The sequence below is a fragment of the Rhamphochromis sp. 'chilingali' genome (assembly GCF_963969265.1).
Source record: "Rhamphochromis sp. 'chilingali' genome assembly, chromosome: 7".
Classification (NCBI taxonomy): Eukaryota; Metazoa; Chordata; class Actinopteri; order Cichliformes; family Cichlidae; genus Rhamphochromis; species Rhamphochromis sp. 'chilingali'.
Window position 1 is genome coordinate 26,122,442 of NC_137934.1, and position 13,033 is coordinate 26,135,474.

Genomic DNA, 13,033 nt, shown 5'->3' on the forward strand with positions numbered 1-13,033 from the left:
CAAACAGTTTGCCTATAAGGCACCAACAACAAGCCAATCTTCATGAATCTGTCCAGTGGAAATAGATGCGACAGATTTCAGTCTATATTCAAATTATCATTCTGTTGTACATCAGACTTGTATAGTTATACGCAAAAATATTAAGAAACACTTGGTAAAGCAAGCAAATGTGTCTCAATTCACCCAAAATGGGTTGTGAAGTGTAGCGAACACTGAACTGTAAGAGGGAAGGTGCTCAACTGAACCAACCTCGGTGAAATGGCCTCGCCTAGCATTCTTAAATGTTGTTCACTCGTTAGTTTTTGAAGTAAACTGGCCTGTATCTGCTGTTTGCCCAATCCCTTGGAGTCACAAACAGTCTCTGTCATTATGCTCAACAACACGAGCGACGCAGTAATGAGTCAGACATGAGTAAATGTTAAGGCTCATCGCAGTGTTCACCGTTACTTCAGCTACGTTTGCTTTAAACACAGACGGCCCAAATCAGACTTTTCCTCCTCAGTGATTTCTCATGTCCTGATCCGCTTTCATCCTCAAACTGTGAAAAACAGCAGAACCTCCTCATGATCCTCACGTCTTTGAGTCAGTCAAGGTTCCAGCTCATTTGCTTTATTCAGAATGCTAAAGTTTAATTCTCTTGTAATAGGTGCAGTCTAAATTTTCTTTTTCCTACCTGGATAAATCCAGTGTTTAGCACATGAATATCCAGTAACATTGACAACAACATGCCTAACCATGAATCTGATCATTTAACTATATTCACGTAATAACTCTTTAATGTTGATTCCTCAGAGTATATCCTAATATATCAATGCAGAAAATAAGTCAAAGTAAACAAATTTTAGATAGTAAATTAACTTTTAATACTGTACTTTTTTTTTCTTGAAGAGGAAGTACTTAAGTTCTGTAGTAGATGAACCTGAAAGGTTTTATGTGAACATCTTTTATGTTGCATGTCTATTGCTAAATCATGTTGGTGGAGGGTGTGGGAGGGTGGGGGGATGTGAGGCCAAAGGTCAGTTAGTTTAGATAAATGTGAAGATGCTTACTTTCACTATGACCACTAGATCACTCACAGGTTGCATCTCCTTCAAAGGAAATAAAGCACTTTAAGTGACAAATGCCACCGACTCGCCTCTGTCTCCAGCAGCATTCACAAACGTGCGCGTGTGAACGTGACACACACATCTGGAATTCAGCACTACTCTCTCACCTGTTTTCCATGAACATGTTTAGAAGTGCCTCAAACTGAATACTGCAACTACTCCTACTACTACTAAAAATAAAAAAAATGTATAAAAATAAAAAAAAGTTTGTTGTTATTGCAGCAAAACGCTCAGAATTAAAGTATTTTAATGCGTTAAGATTTTCTGCTCTTTAATATTTTAAGTTATTGGATGTAAATCCTCTCGTTTCTTGGCACTCTGTCAGGTGTGGATGGGGTTTCTTTTTTTCCAGTCCTTGTGGAGAATCTGGATGGTTTTCAGTAAGCTGAGTTCGGGCTGACAGGGCAGATGCTTCTTGTCCTTCATGTGGTCTCTTTTCATGTTCATTTCTTTTTCATCTGAAGCCACGGTGAGTATCTCAAGGCAGAGATATTCAACAACACTGTTATTTCATTTGTTTTGCATTTATTTACTTAAATCATTTACTGTGGAAACACTTTTGAAAGCTGCATCTTTTCTAAGTCACCCTGATCGCTGATTTGAGACCGGGAAGAGGAGACATGAACCCATCGTCAGGGGTGATCAGCTAGTGGATTCCCGGCGCCGGTCCCAAGCTTGGATAAATCTAACTGCTGTGACGTGTTGTTGGGAAATGAGGGAGAAGCACCAAGGCACCATACACCAGCGGGCTGGCCTGGGAACGCCTTGGTGTTCCCCCGGACAAGCTGGAGGAAGTGGCTGATGAGAGGGAGGACTGTGCTTCTCTGCTTAGGCTGCTGCCACCGCAGATGGATGGATGGAATTAAATGAAATGAAGTTGAAGTACAGAACAAACGTCTAAAACTTTGGCTAAAAATCAAAAACCCCACTCTTGAGTGTGTAGTGTATAATGTTGTAAAATGAAGTTTGCATTAGCTCCACATCATACAGCACAGTGCCGAATTGTTATGCAGTATATTTACATTTTGAAATATTTATTACTATATTTTTACGATTTGCGGCTTTTAACAAAGCAGTGATCGCTTCATGTGTAGGGTTTTATTGGTTGCAGGGATCAGCCACACGGCCAGTGAATAGCAGTGTGTTGATGATGGACTCTCTGATGAGCAGCAGAAACGGCCGGTCGGCTGTAAAAACCTCCCTGTACGGATTGAAGGAGCGTCCAACGGCCACCACAGCGGTGGCTGCTGCCGCCTCACTGCCCTCCTCATTCACCTGCAACAGCACACACAGTTGCTTATTAACTCAAATTAAAACCTGTGTCTGAGAGATGTACTCGTATAAATGCATCTCTCTGAATTTATATCAACTGTCAGGATACCAATATGGATTTAGATGTTTATGTTTTAATACCAAACGAAATGATATACAAAAAAAGGCCCAAAATAACATTTAAGGCAAAAGCATTTTTTCCAAAAAAGGTCTGGAAATTCAAGACAAATCGTTAAAAAAAATAAAATAAAAAAACATTTAAAATGGAAACACTACCACTCAAATGTGGTCTTTCATTACAGAAGCACCCCTCACCCCTTAGTCCTGATCATAGTATGTAGAAATGTATGTAGCCATCACCCACCAGTTTGTCATGTTTTTTACCATCTCAGGACTGAAATAACCAAGAAAACCTGCAAGCTCATAGGAAAACAATTTCTTTTTATACTTCTGCATTGGCTTTGCTTCTCAGACCTGGAAGCTACGCTGATCATTCGAATACAGTCAATGGTCCCGACCCACACTTGGAAAAAAGGACTTGTATAATGTAAAACATGCTCTAAGTGATGTAGATAGTATTTGACTGACCTCCAGGAAAGCTTTATGGAAGGCATCTGAGATGTAGAGCCCAAAGTTGCTATCCTCCAGCATCCCTGAAACACAGAAGGAATTTTGTGGTTTTTCTTAACTGTTCATTTATAACTGCCATAATCAAAACCAACAACAGGTCAAGTTGACTTTTTCTGCTTCCCTTCTATATTCAGAATAAAAACGCAGACCACTTAATAGAAGCCATGAAAACACACCATGCTGCAGGGTCTCCTCCATTTATGTTTGCATCAAAACCTGATTTAAATGACATGAATCTTCAGTAAATAATATAATTTGGTCTTTGGAGAGAGTCTTCCTTTCGTCTTGATGCATGCTCAATCATCCAGGTAAGTAAATCCCCCAAAGTTGATTGTGTTCATCTGGACGTAGCGTTTTCAGTGGGAGAAATGTTTCGTCACTCATCCAAGTGACTTCTTGAGTCTCCGCTGACTGCAGGTTTCCCCAAATTCCAAACATGTTCAGACTGTTAAATGTTTGGACCAAATGTATCATGTTTGACCAGATTGACCAAATATAATTGAATAACATGTATAACAATTATATTTGATTATGTAATGGTATAATCAAAAATAATACTCAAATTCACTTTTAATTCAGTTGATGTGGACTTTGGACTGAGATCCAAAGTTCAGGTTTAAGTACCTGGCAGGCTGGCCTTGTCAGAGCTGAACAGGTCAGTCAATCCCATTTCCTTAAGCTTCTCCTTCAAGCTGAAGCTGTGCTCCACTTTAAAGCGAGGGACCTCAACAGAGACAGTTGTTTCCTTCATCTGATCCAACCAACTGTTCAGTTTTGCCAGGTCCAGACTCTCCTCCACCTCAACAAACAAGTACACATAGCACAGAGGTGAAGTACAACAGCAATGAAATATGCACCAGTCAACATTTGACTCTTAAATTACTACATATCTTTAAAAAGGCATTTTTTCTGTAGCTCAAAAATAAAGAAAAAGTAGCAGGACAAAAGACCAAAAGTTTTTATTTGTTACTTACATTCTGAATTTCTGCTTAATGTAATAATGATTCCTTTTTAATTAGTATTATGGCCACTTTAAGTGTGAAATAACTAGTAGGAGTAGCAGGGGCCCTAGTTCAATTCTGACCTGAGGCCACTAATTGTGTGTCTTTCCCCATTTGCTTTCTCCCTGCTTTCCTATGTGTCTTCACTGTACTATTCAATGAAGGCAAAAGAGCCCAAAAGTTTTGTTAAAAACAATAATAAGCAGCATCAGTGTAGGTCTGATAGCAATTATAATTATCTTATCATTTTGAAACTGCTCTTTTCCATGTTGTGTGAAAGGGACAGAAAATGTTATGGTTGTATTTTTCTAAGTCGTTTATAACTGAAACATAATTATAAACAGTAGACAAGACGAGCTGAAAACACAGACGGGTTACCTGACTGAGTGTGGTGTCTCTGCTTGGCAGGATGATCACCATGGTGATGTCGTCTCCACGATATGGCATCTCCAGCAGCTGCACATGATCATCAGGGAAATACTTGTACCTGAACTTGGTCTGCTGGTACATCATGTTGACGGAGCAGGTGCGACTCTCACTGACATGGAAGTCTGTGTTGAACACCTGGTCTTTATCAAACTTGTGCTTCCACTGACCCTAAAAGGCAGAAAGTGTGCTCACTTTCTTATATTATACAAGCTCCCTGTTGGCTCACTCCAAGTCTGACAATTCTGACGTTCCCACCTGACCCCTGACCCATGTTTAATGAATGCATATCCCTTGATACTGATACTGAGACTTTAGAGAAAGCAATTATGCTGTGTGTTTCCCTCCTTTCCCCCAACCATTTACCGTTCTGTGCCTGTAGCTGAAAATGTATGTGGCTGTACTGAAAACATTAGGAGGGTTCAAAAACCACTTAAAAGGCTTCGTAATTTCACTAAATCAAATAAAGTACATGTCCAAAAAGAAAAAGCTGGTTCATAGACTGAACTGGAGCGTGCCTTATCCTCACTACATGAAATTTACTCACTGAGACATAAGCAGACTCAAGAAAGTGGAAGCTATAACGCGCTCATCAACCACTAATCCAAGCACTGCACCAATGTGTTGCCCAGAGATTAAATTCCTGTTATTTTACATCTTTAAAAACCTTATTTCAATCTCAGATCTTAATCTTAAAATACAAAGTTTCAATGGGTGAGGTGTTTTAGAGTGAGAAAAAAATGTAATATGGATTTTAGGAAATGCAGCGATATTTCCATTAGAATTCCATGTTTTGAGATGATGGTCCTGACTAACATATAAATATTCCCTTCTGGTTACTTTCTATAAGGATATTAGTGTAAAAACAAGGAAGAACTTTTTACATTTTGATCAAATTGCAGCATTCGTATAGCACCAAATCACAATGACAGCTGCCTCAAGGCACTTTACAGGTACAAACCCTGCAATAATGATGTATGGAGCATGCAGACAAAAATAATTTAGTTTGAGCTGCAGTATTTGGTATTCAAGTACCTTAAAGTAGATGGTGTTCACAAGCACCAGGACTGTGGTGGGATCCAGGGACCCAGCTGGCAGCGTGTCCTGTATTCGGTTCTCTGTCTTGTTGGAAATCCAGTTATTGATGGTGACCCGGGCGTTCTCTGGGTTCTCCTACACCACAGACACAAGGTTATCAGTATAACTGGTGTAAGACAGATCAATGCCCTTTTGTGAATAATGCTAAATTTGCAATCTCAGCCTCCCTAGAGATTTAAGGAAAATGGGATTTTAATGTTAACTATTTAAAGGTGCAGTATACCTTAAACTGAGCGAGGCAGTTTCTGTTTCACACCACTCCCAATCCTAATCAGTACAAAGTTTTTTTCTAAGCCTGACTTTCCTGAATTTTAAAGTATCCAGATGTTCAAACTAAATAGTTCACATATATACTATATATTGATACAATATAAAGGTCCACCCACTATCTTTATAAGCTTACAGTGTGAATACATTTGCTACACTGGGGGATCCAGGCTTCCAGGCTTGCTGGTTCATTTAATCATCTCATCAGTATAAACTGTTTGTATTTGTGCGACTGGCTTTCTGGAAACTCGACAGCTGTCGTAAGTCGGTGTGGTTGAAGTCAAACCTCAAAGCGTTTGACCTCTCAAAAATAAACCTGAAGAAAAGACAAAGGCCATAACGACCAACCACTCTACTCTGGGCTATTGTAGGATGTCGATTCTTTGACTATTATTATTATTCATATTTGGCAGCATCATAAATTCTAGGCTCCAGAGTTCAAAGTTGTCTCAAATTGAGTTCTTTTCCTTTTTACCTTGAAGTTGAGAGGCAGCAGTTTGGCTCCGTACACTGTCTCGCTAATGTTCTGGTATGTCTCGTTGAAGGTTAATGATTTGTCTCCAAACAGTCGGTTGGCAGATATTAGTTCAGTGGTTTCATCCTTCTTTCTGTACAGACGGCAGTTGAGTTTGGCAAAGAAGAAATGGACCTGATCCGATGTCTTTTCTTTGATGGTATCAAACTCAAATACCTGCAGAAAATCAAAAGTTTATTTTGAGCTACAAAATTGGGATAGCTGTGGCTCTGGGGGTAGAGGGAGTTATAATAATGGATTGCATTTATATAGCGCTTTTCAGGACCCCTCAAAGCGCTTAACAATACCACTATTCATTCACTCTCACATTCACACACTGGTGAAGGCAAGCTACAGTTGTAGCCACAGCTGCCCTGGGGCAGACTGACAGAGGCGAGGCTGCCATATCGCGCCATCGGCCCCTCTGGCCACCACCAGTAGGCGGTAGGTGAAGTGTCTTGCCCAAGGACACAACGACCGAGACTGTCCGAGCCGGGGCTCGAACCAGCAACCTTGCGATTACAAGACAAACACCCAACTCTTGAGCCACGATCGCCCCGTTTCTTGTTAGTTATCTACTAACAAGAAAGGGATTTGATCCCTGGCTCCTCCAGCCTGCATGGCTAAATATCCTTGGGCATGACACTGAACCTCGAGTGGCCCCCAGTGCATCCATCAGAGTGTAAGTGTGTGAATGTTGGGTTAAAAGTGCTTAGGTATAGAAAAAGGTAATTGCATGAATGTATGTGAGTGTGCACTGGGAGCATCAGAAGCCCTAGGATAAGCAGAGGCTGAGGATGAGTGTGATTACTGGGGATGAAGTCACAGTTGCAGGTCCCTGGTGTGGTTGAGCTATATAAATAAAATTTACTAACTTAACTGAAAGTTTTTCTCACAGTCTTGAGATGCTGGAGCAGCTTGTTATCCTTTTAAGAATATTCGAAAATGCATGAAAAACCCATTTTCATGTGCTTTGTGGAGTCGGAGGAGACCTTCGACTGTGTCTCATGGGATCCTGTGGGAGGTGCCACAGAAAGTCCTCATTGCTGTCAGTAAGATGGTCTTGTTCCTGATGAGTGTTGAACTTTTTCCAGCTTTGTCTTTGTCACAACTTCTGTTCATTTTTTTATGGACAGAACTTCTAAGTATTACCAAATGGTGAAAGGCTTTGGCGGTCTCAGAATATATTCTCTGGCTTTCAGGATTGACGTAGATATATTACACCTCCCATGTCTTAGGGCACGATTCTCAGCTGGAAAAGGGTGAAACTCTCACTCCAGATCAGGAACAAATTGCCACCTCAAGTATCTAAGCAAGTATCTTTCGGGTCTTGTTCAAAAGTGAGTGGAGAGGGGAGATTGGGGATGGTTTGTGGCTGCTTCTGCACTGATGCTGAAGCTGTACAGGTATGTTGTGGTGTGTGAGAGTAAAAGCGATTTACGTCCCCATCCTCATCTATGGTAATGAGCTCTGGATAGTGACTGAAAGAATGAGATCATGGATACAAACTGCCAAAATTAGTTTTCTCTGAAGATTGGCTGGCCTTTCTCTTATAGTTCAGAAAGTTTGGAGGGACTCCGAGTACAGCTGCTATTCTCCCACATTAAAAGGAGCTAGGTGAGGTAGTTTGGGTATCTGACTAGGATGCATCTCTTGCGTGAGGTGCTTCGTCTACCAGGCCATGTACAACCCTTTTAAATAAACAATCAAGATATGATTGTAGTGCAGGCTTTCAGCTTTAATTCAAGTAGGTCAATTAACTGTGAATTAACTGTTTGTGAATTACAACCATTTTCATGCATACTCCCTGAATTTTTACAGGCTCAAAAGTTATTGGACAGTTTAATGAAAAGCATTTTCATGGCCCAGCAAGACCTCTTCCCCTGGTATTGCATGACAAAACTAGGCAGATTGTAAAACCTGGAGTTGATACCAAGTGCTAAACTTCCATTTCATAGTTTTAAATTGAAACTTTCGATATGTGGTCTGAAAGATATCCGAAAGATAGCAAAAGCTCTACAGGTTGCCAAATAAACAGTCACGTGCTTAAGAGAGCGATTGAGGACGGTCCTTTCTACGGTCCTCTCCCATAAAGGCAGACAGAAGAAACCAGGATGAACTGGTACCAGAATGATGGAAAGAAAACATTATAAAGAAGGAGAGAAACAGCTCATGATCTGAAGCAGACTGTCCCATAATGCCATGGGTATGTGGTGCCAGTGGTAAATGGACTGGTACTTATATTGCTCCTTTCTACTCAATTGTGACCCCTCAAAGGATATTCTAATACAAGTCTCATTCACTCAATCACATACACACATTCATGCAGTGCTTTTATCTATACTTAAGCACTTTTATCTAAAATTCAGAGACACACTCCAATGAATAGGGGAACTGAGGGGTATCTTGCCCAAGGACACTTCAACACGTGGACTGTAGAATAAAGGACTGATTCACCGACGTTCCGATTGATAGACAACCCACCTGAACCACTCCAAACAGACACTGCTATCACTGGTAAGATTTTAGTTTCTATTCAAAAACTGAATTCAGGCAAATATAGCGGCTCACTGAATGTGTGAGTCTGTCTGCTGCAAAGATTTCTGCTGTTTTGACTGCGTGAAACATATTACTTCAGTCCTGTGTAAAAATGGACAGACTAACTTTCAAAACTAAAACAGGTGAAGACAGAATTATTAGTCACCCTACGAAAATGTAATTTTAAAAAAAAGTATTTCCCAAGTGTGCTTTTAACAGAGCAGATGATAGCATTTCCAACATACTAGTTTCCTTCAGAAAGCATAAATTGTTTCTATTTGCACACAATAACATCATTATCATGATGTTATCATGATCATCATCATATTGCAATGCTAAAAGTCAAACGTGTATCTTTTTTTGCTGGATAGCAGCCTGCAGTTCTTCACCAGGAGCGACGTATGTTTGGGTTGTTGTTGTTGCGTTGGAAGGCAATGCAATGACTGAGACCCAGTTTTGATATGGATTCTTTGACGTTTTCTGTCAAAATCTTCATATATCCTTTCTTCATAATTGCCCCCATCTAAATGAGATTCCCAGTTCAAAACAGAGAGAAGCATTCCCACAGCATAACACTCCCACTATTGTGCAGATGGTGTTCTTAGATTAAAGTTATGTTTTGATTTATGATTTATTTGAAATGCTTTATTTAAAAGCTCTGTTTTAGCACGCTGATCATTTTAATTCACATAAAGCTGGATGTTAAGACCTACCAATACTGGTAAATTTTGTTTTTTTCTGAAATTATTTTAATATTGTGTGCAAACAGAAATGATTTATGATTCAAAATGCTATATTGAAAATCCCTTTGTCTGTTAAAAAAGCACTTGGGAAAATTTTGACAAAAGCTTTGGGTTGGGGGTGCGGTTGTCTTCATCTACAACTAAAGGATCACAATGATGCAGCATTTCACCTTCATGATCTGCTTCAGCGTTTCATTGCAAGCTCCGAGTTTGGTCATGGCGAATGCGGTGGAGACGCTGATGGGGGACATGAAGATGTTAGACTCGGGGCTCCTGCCAAGAGCCAGCTGTTTGTACAGTGACAGACCAAAGCGTCCATTGGCCTTTGACAGTTCCCATACTCGGGGATTGGTGAAGTTAGGGACTGCCTCAGGCTCCAGCGATGGTCCGTCAGAGAACTCAGGGCTGCGATAGACACAGTATGGCTCCAGAGAGAGGTCCTTGGGTTTGGCAGAGCAGATGTCTATAGCGATGGCAACAGAGAGGAATGGCAGGAACACCAGAACCAACAGGCAATCGGCAAACCTCATCCTGGAAAAAGGACGAGCAAGAAGTGAGCTTATAATATTGCAGCTCAGTCCATTTGACTTCAGTTTTCTAAGATTTTATTGGAAGTCTGCCAATTTCAAGCACAAGTTGTATTTATTACCACATACAATTGAGTGCATTTTTCATAAGTCAGAATGAAATCAACAGTAGATAACTCTCTTGAAAGAGTGTAAAACAGCTAACTGATCATACGCATAGGAATGTTTTATTTGAAGAGTTTCAGTTCGGGAAGGTTACAGATGATCTTTTTATGGCCTCTGACAGTGGGGGTCATCTCTGTGCTTGTCCTGCTAGACCTCAGTGCAGAGTTTGATACTGTTGACCATAATATTTTATCACAGAGATTAGAACATGCTGCAGGTATTACAGGTGCTGCGTTGCAGTGGTTTGTACCATATCTATCTAATAGACTCCAATTTGTTCATGTAAATGGAGAGTCTTATTCACACACCAAGGTTAATTATGGAGTTCCACAGGGTTGAGTGCTAGGACCAATTCTGTTTACATTATACATGCTTCCCCTTAGGCAGTAACATCAAAGGCATAGCATAGCATAGCATTTTTCACTGCTATGCAGATGACAAACAACTGTATCTATCCATGAGCCCAGATAACACACACCAATTAGTTTAATTGCAAGAAAATCCTAAAGACATAAAAACCTGGATGAACTCTAATTTCCTGCTTCTAAATTAAGACAAAACCCCTAAACGTCTAACCAGTGTCTAACCAGATACTTACTTTGGATGGCATTATCTTGGCCTCCAGTAACACTCTGAGGAACCTTGGAGTTGTTTTTGACTAGGAAATGTCCTTCAATGCACATATTAAACAAATATGTAGGACTGCTTTCTTCAGTTTGCACAACATCTTTAAAATTAGAAATATCCTGTCTCAGAGTGATGCTGAAAAATTAGTTTGTGCATTTAATCCTTCTAGGCTGGACATTTGTCATTATTGTCAGGATGTCCTAAAAACTCTGTGAAAAGTCTTCGGTTGATGCATGTTGATGTTGCAGCAAGAGTCCTGACAGGGACTAGAAAGAGAGAGCATATTTCTCCCATACTGGGTTCTCTTGTTGGCTCCCTGTTAAATCCAGAATCAAATTTAAAATCCTTATCATCACATACAAGGTCTTAAATAATCATTCCCATCTTTTCTAAAAGACCTCATATTACATATAACCCCAATAGAGCATTTCACTCTCAGACTGCAGGGTTACTTGTGGTTCCTATGGGATATAAAAGTAGAATGGGAGGCAGAGCCTTCAGCTTTTAGCCCTCTCTTCTCTAAAACCAGCTCTCAGTTTGGATTCAGGAGACAGACAGCCTCTCTACTTTTAAGATTGAGTTAAAATGTTCCTTTTTTTGATAAAGCATATAGTTAGGGCTCAATCAGGTGACCCTGAATCCTCCCATAGTCAGGTTGCTGGGGGAGTGTTTCTTCTTCACTCACTATGTGTTTATATACAACTCTGCTTTTTGTCATTAGTTATTATTCATCTCTGGCTCTTTTCCACAGCATGGCTTTGTCCTGTCTCCCTCCCCTCACTCCCAATGGGTCGCAGCAGATGGCTGCCCCTCTCTGAGCCTGGTTCTGGCAGAGATTTCGTCCTGTTAAAAGGGAGTTTTTCCTTCCCAGTGTCACCAAGGGGTTGTTTATATGGGTTCATTTAATTGTTGGGATTTTCTCTTTTTTTTCCTCTATATTCTTGTAGGGTCTTCACCTTTGGTGCTATATAAACAAAATTTAATTGAACTGTAGTTTTGGACTCTGTGATTGGAATATAGTTTTTTGATGTACTGTATGTACATATATGGATGTATATATCAACTTTTCCATTGATCTATTATTTTGTATGTCTTTTATAGAATGAACATACACTATTAGAATAACAACAAGACAAATAGAAGAGTTCCTTCCATCTTTGTCATCTTCAACTGCTCATTTGTACAAAGCCGGATCTTCTATCCACCGTCAGCTCTTTTAGACAAACTTTCCAAACACTGCTAGCACAGAGACAAAACGCAATCTAAGAGAGAACTAAAATAACCCCAAAGCCAATAAACTAACACAAAACACCAGGAACATGTGGAGCATTAACTTTGCTAAAAACAGCAGCCAGGATCAACAAAAATACAATATACTCTTTAAACATCAATACTGAATACAAGGATAGCATAAAGTCACAAGTGTGTAAAGTTCAAAACAACCAGAAACATTTTCCCTATCATTGATCGATCATCAACATTTTTAAAATGAGACATTTCCTTCACTAAAGCATGTTTGCTGTGTGGCATCACAAACACGATATTCTACTCTAGTCTACCATATGCATATTTCACTGTTATAGCAGAAAAAGAATAAAATTAAAGATTGGGTCTTACTTGACCAGGTAGAGCCGTGAGTGTTCACACAGGCAGATTTGTGCGGTTTGAGCTGAACTCAGGTCAGTGTCCTGCAGAGCGCACAAACAACAAATCAACCTTTGAGACATTGATCCACTGTTAGTCAGAACAATCTGCAGCCATCAACAGAAAGACGCATTCGCCCACACAATGACGACTGGAGCAGTCATCCCACAACAAAACATCCTTAGAAAAACAAATTCTTTACCACTACTGGAACAAAATGTCTTCTTATGATCACAAATCACATATTTAAATATTCGATTTTATGAAATATTTTAAGAAACAATTCTTGGAAAATGTTACATTTGAATTAAAACAGGTTTGACATGGTGAGTCACCTCAGTTCATCCTGTCTGATAAACGATCTTTAAACTCAACTCCACAATCTCTTTGAAACAGCCTTCTTCTCCAAATACTTTGGGACTCTTTTAGTCTTTACCTTAACAGGAAAGCTGTGAGAGAGAGAGCAGGAGGACAA

At 39.9% G+C, this 13,033-nt stretch overlaps 1 protein-coding gene across 1 annotated transcript; it reads right to left on the reverse strand.

The window, feature by feature from the left end:
- Positions 1–9: 9 nt before the first annotated feature.
- On the reverse strand, positions 10–12,641 carry serpinc1 (serpin peptidase inhibitor, clade C (antithrombin), member 1; the record flags this gene model as incomplete). The annotated part of the gene is made up of 8 exons (XM_080886755.1): positions 10–2,381; positions 2,967–3,031; positions 3,633–3,807; positions 4,388–4,606; positions 5,471–5,608; positions 6,276–6,491; positions 9,766–10,126; positions 12,532–12,641. The coding sequence occupies 8 exons, from the start codon at positions 12,639–12,641 to the stop codon at positions 2,205–2,207; spliced, it is 1,461 nt and encodes a 486-aa protein (XP_080742881.1). The 3' UTR covers positions 10–2,204.
- Positions 12,642–13,033: the final 392 nt, after the last annotated feature.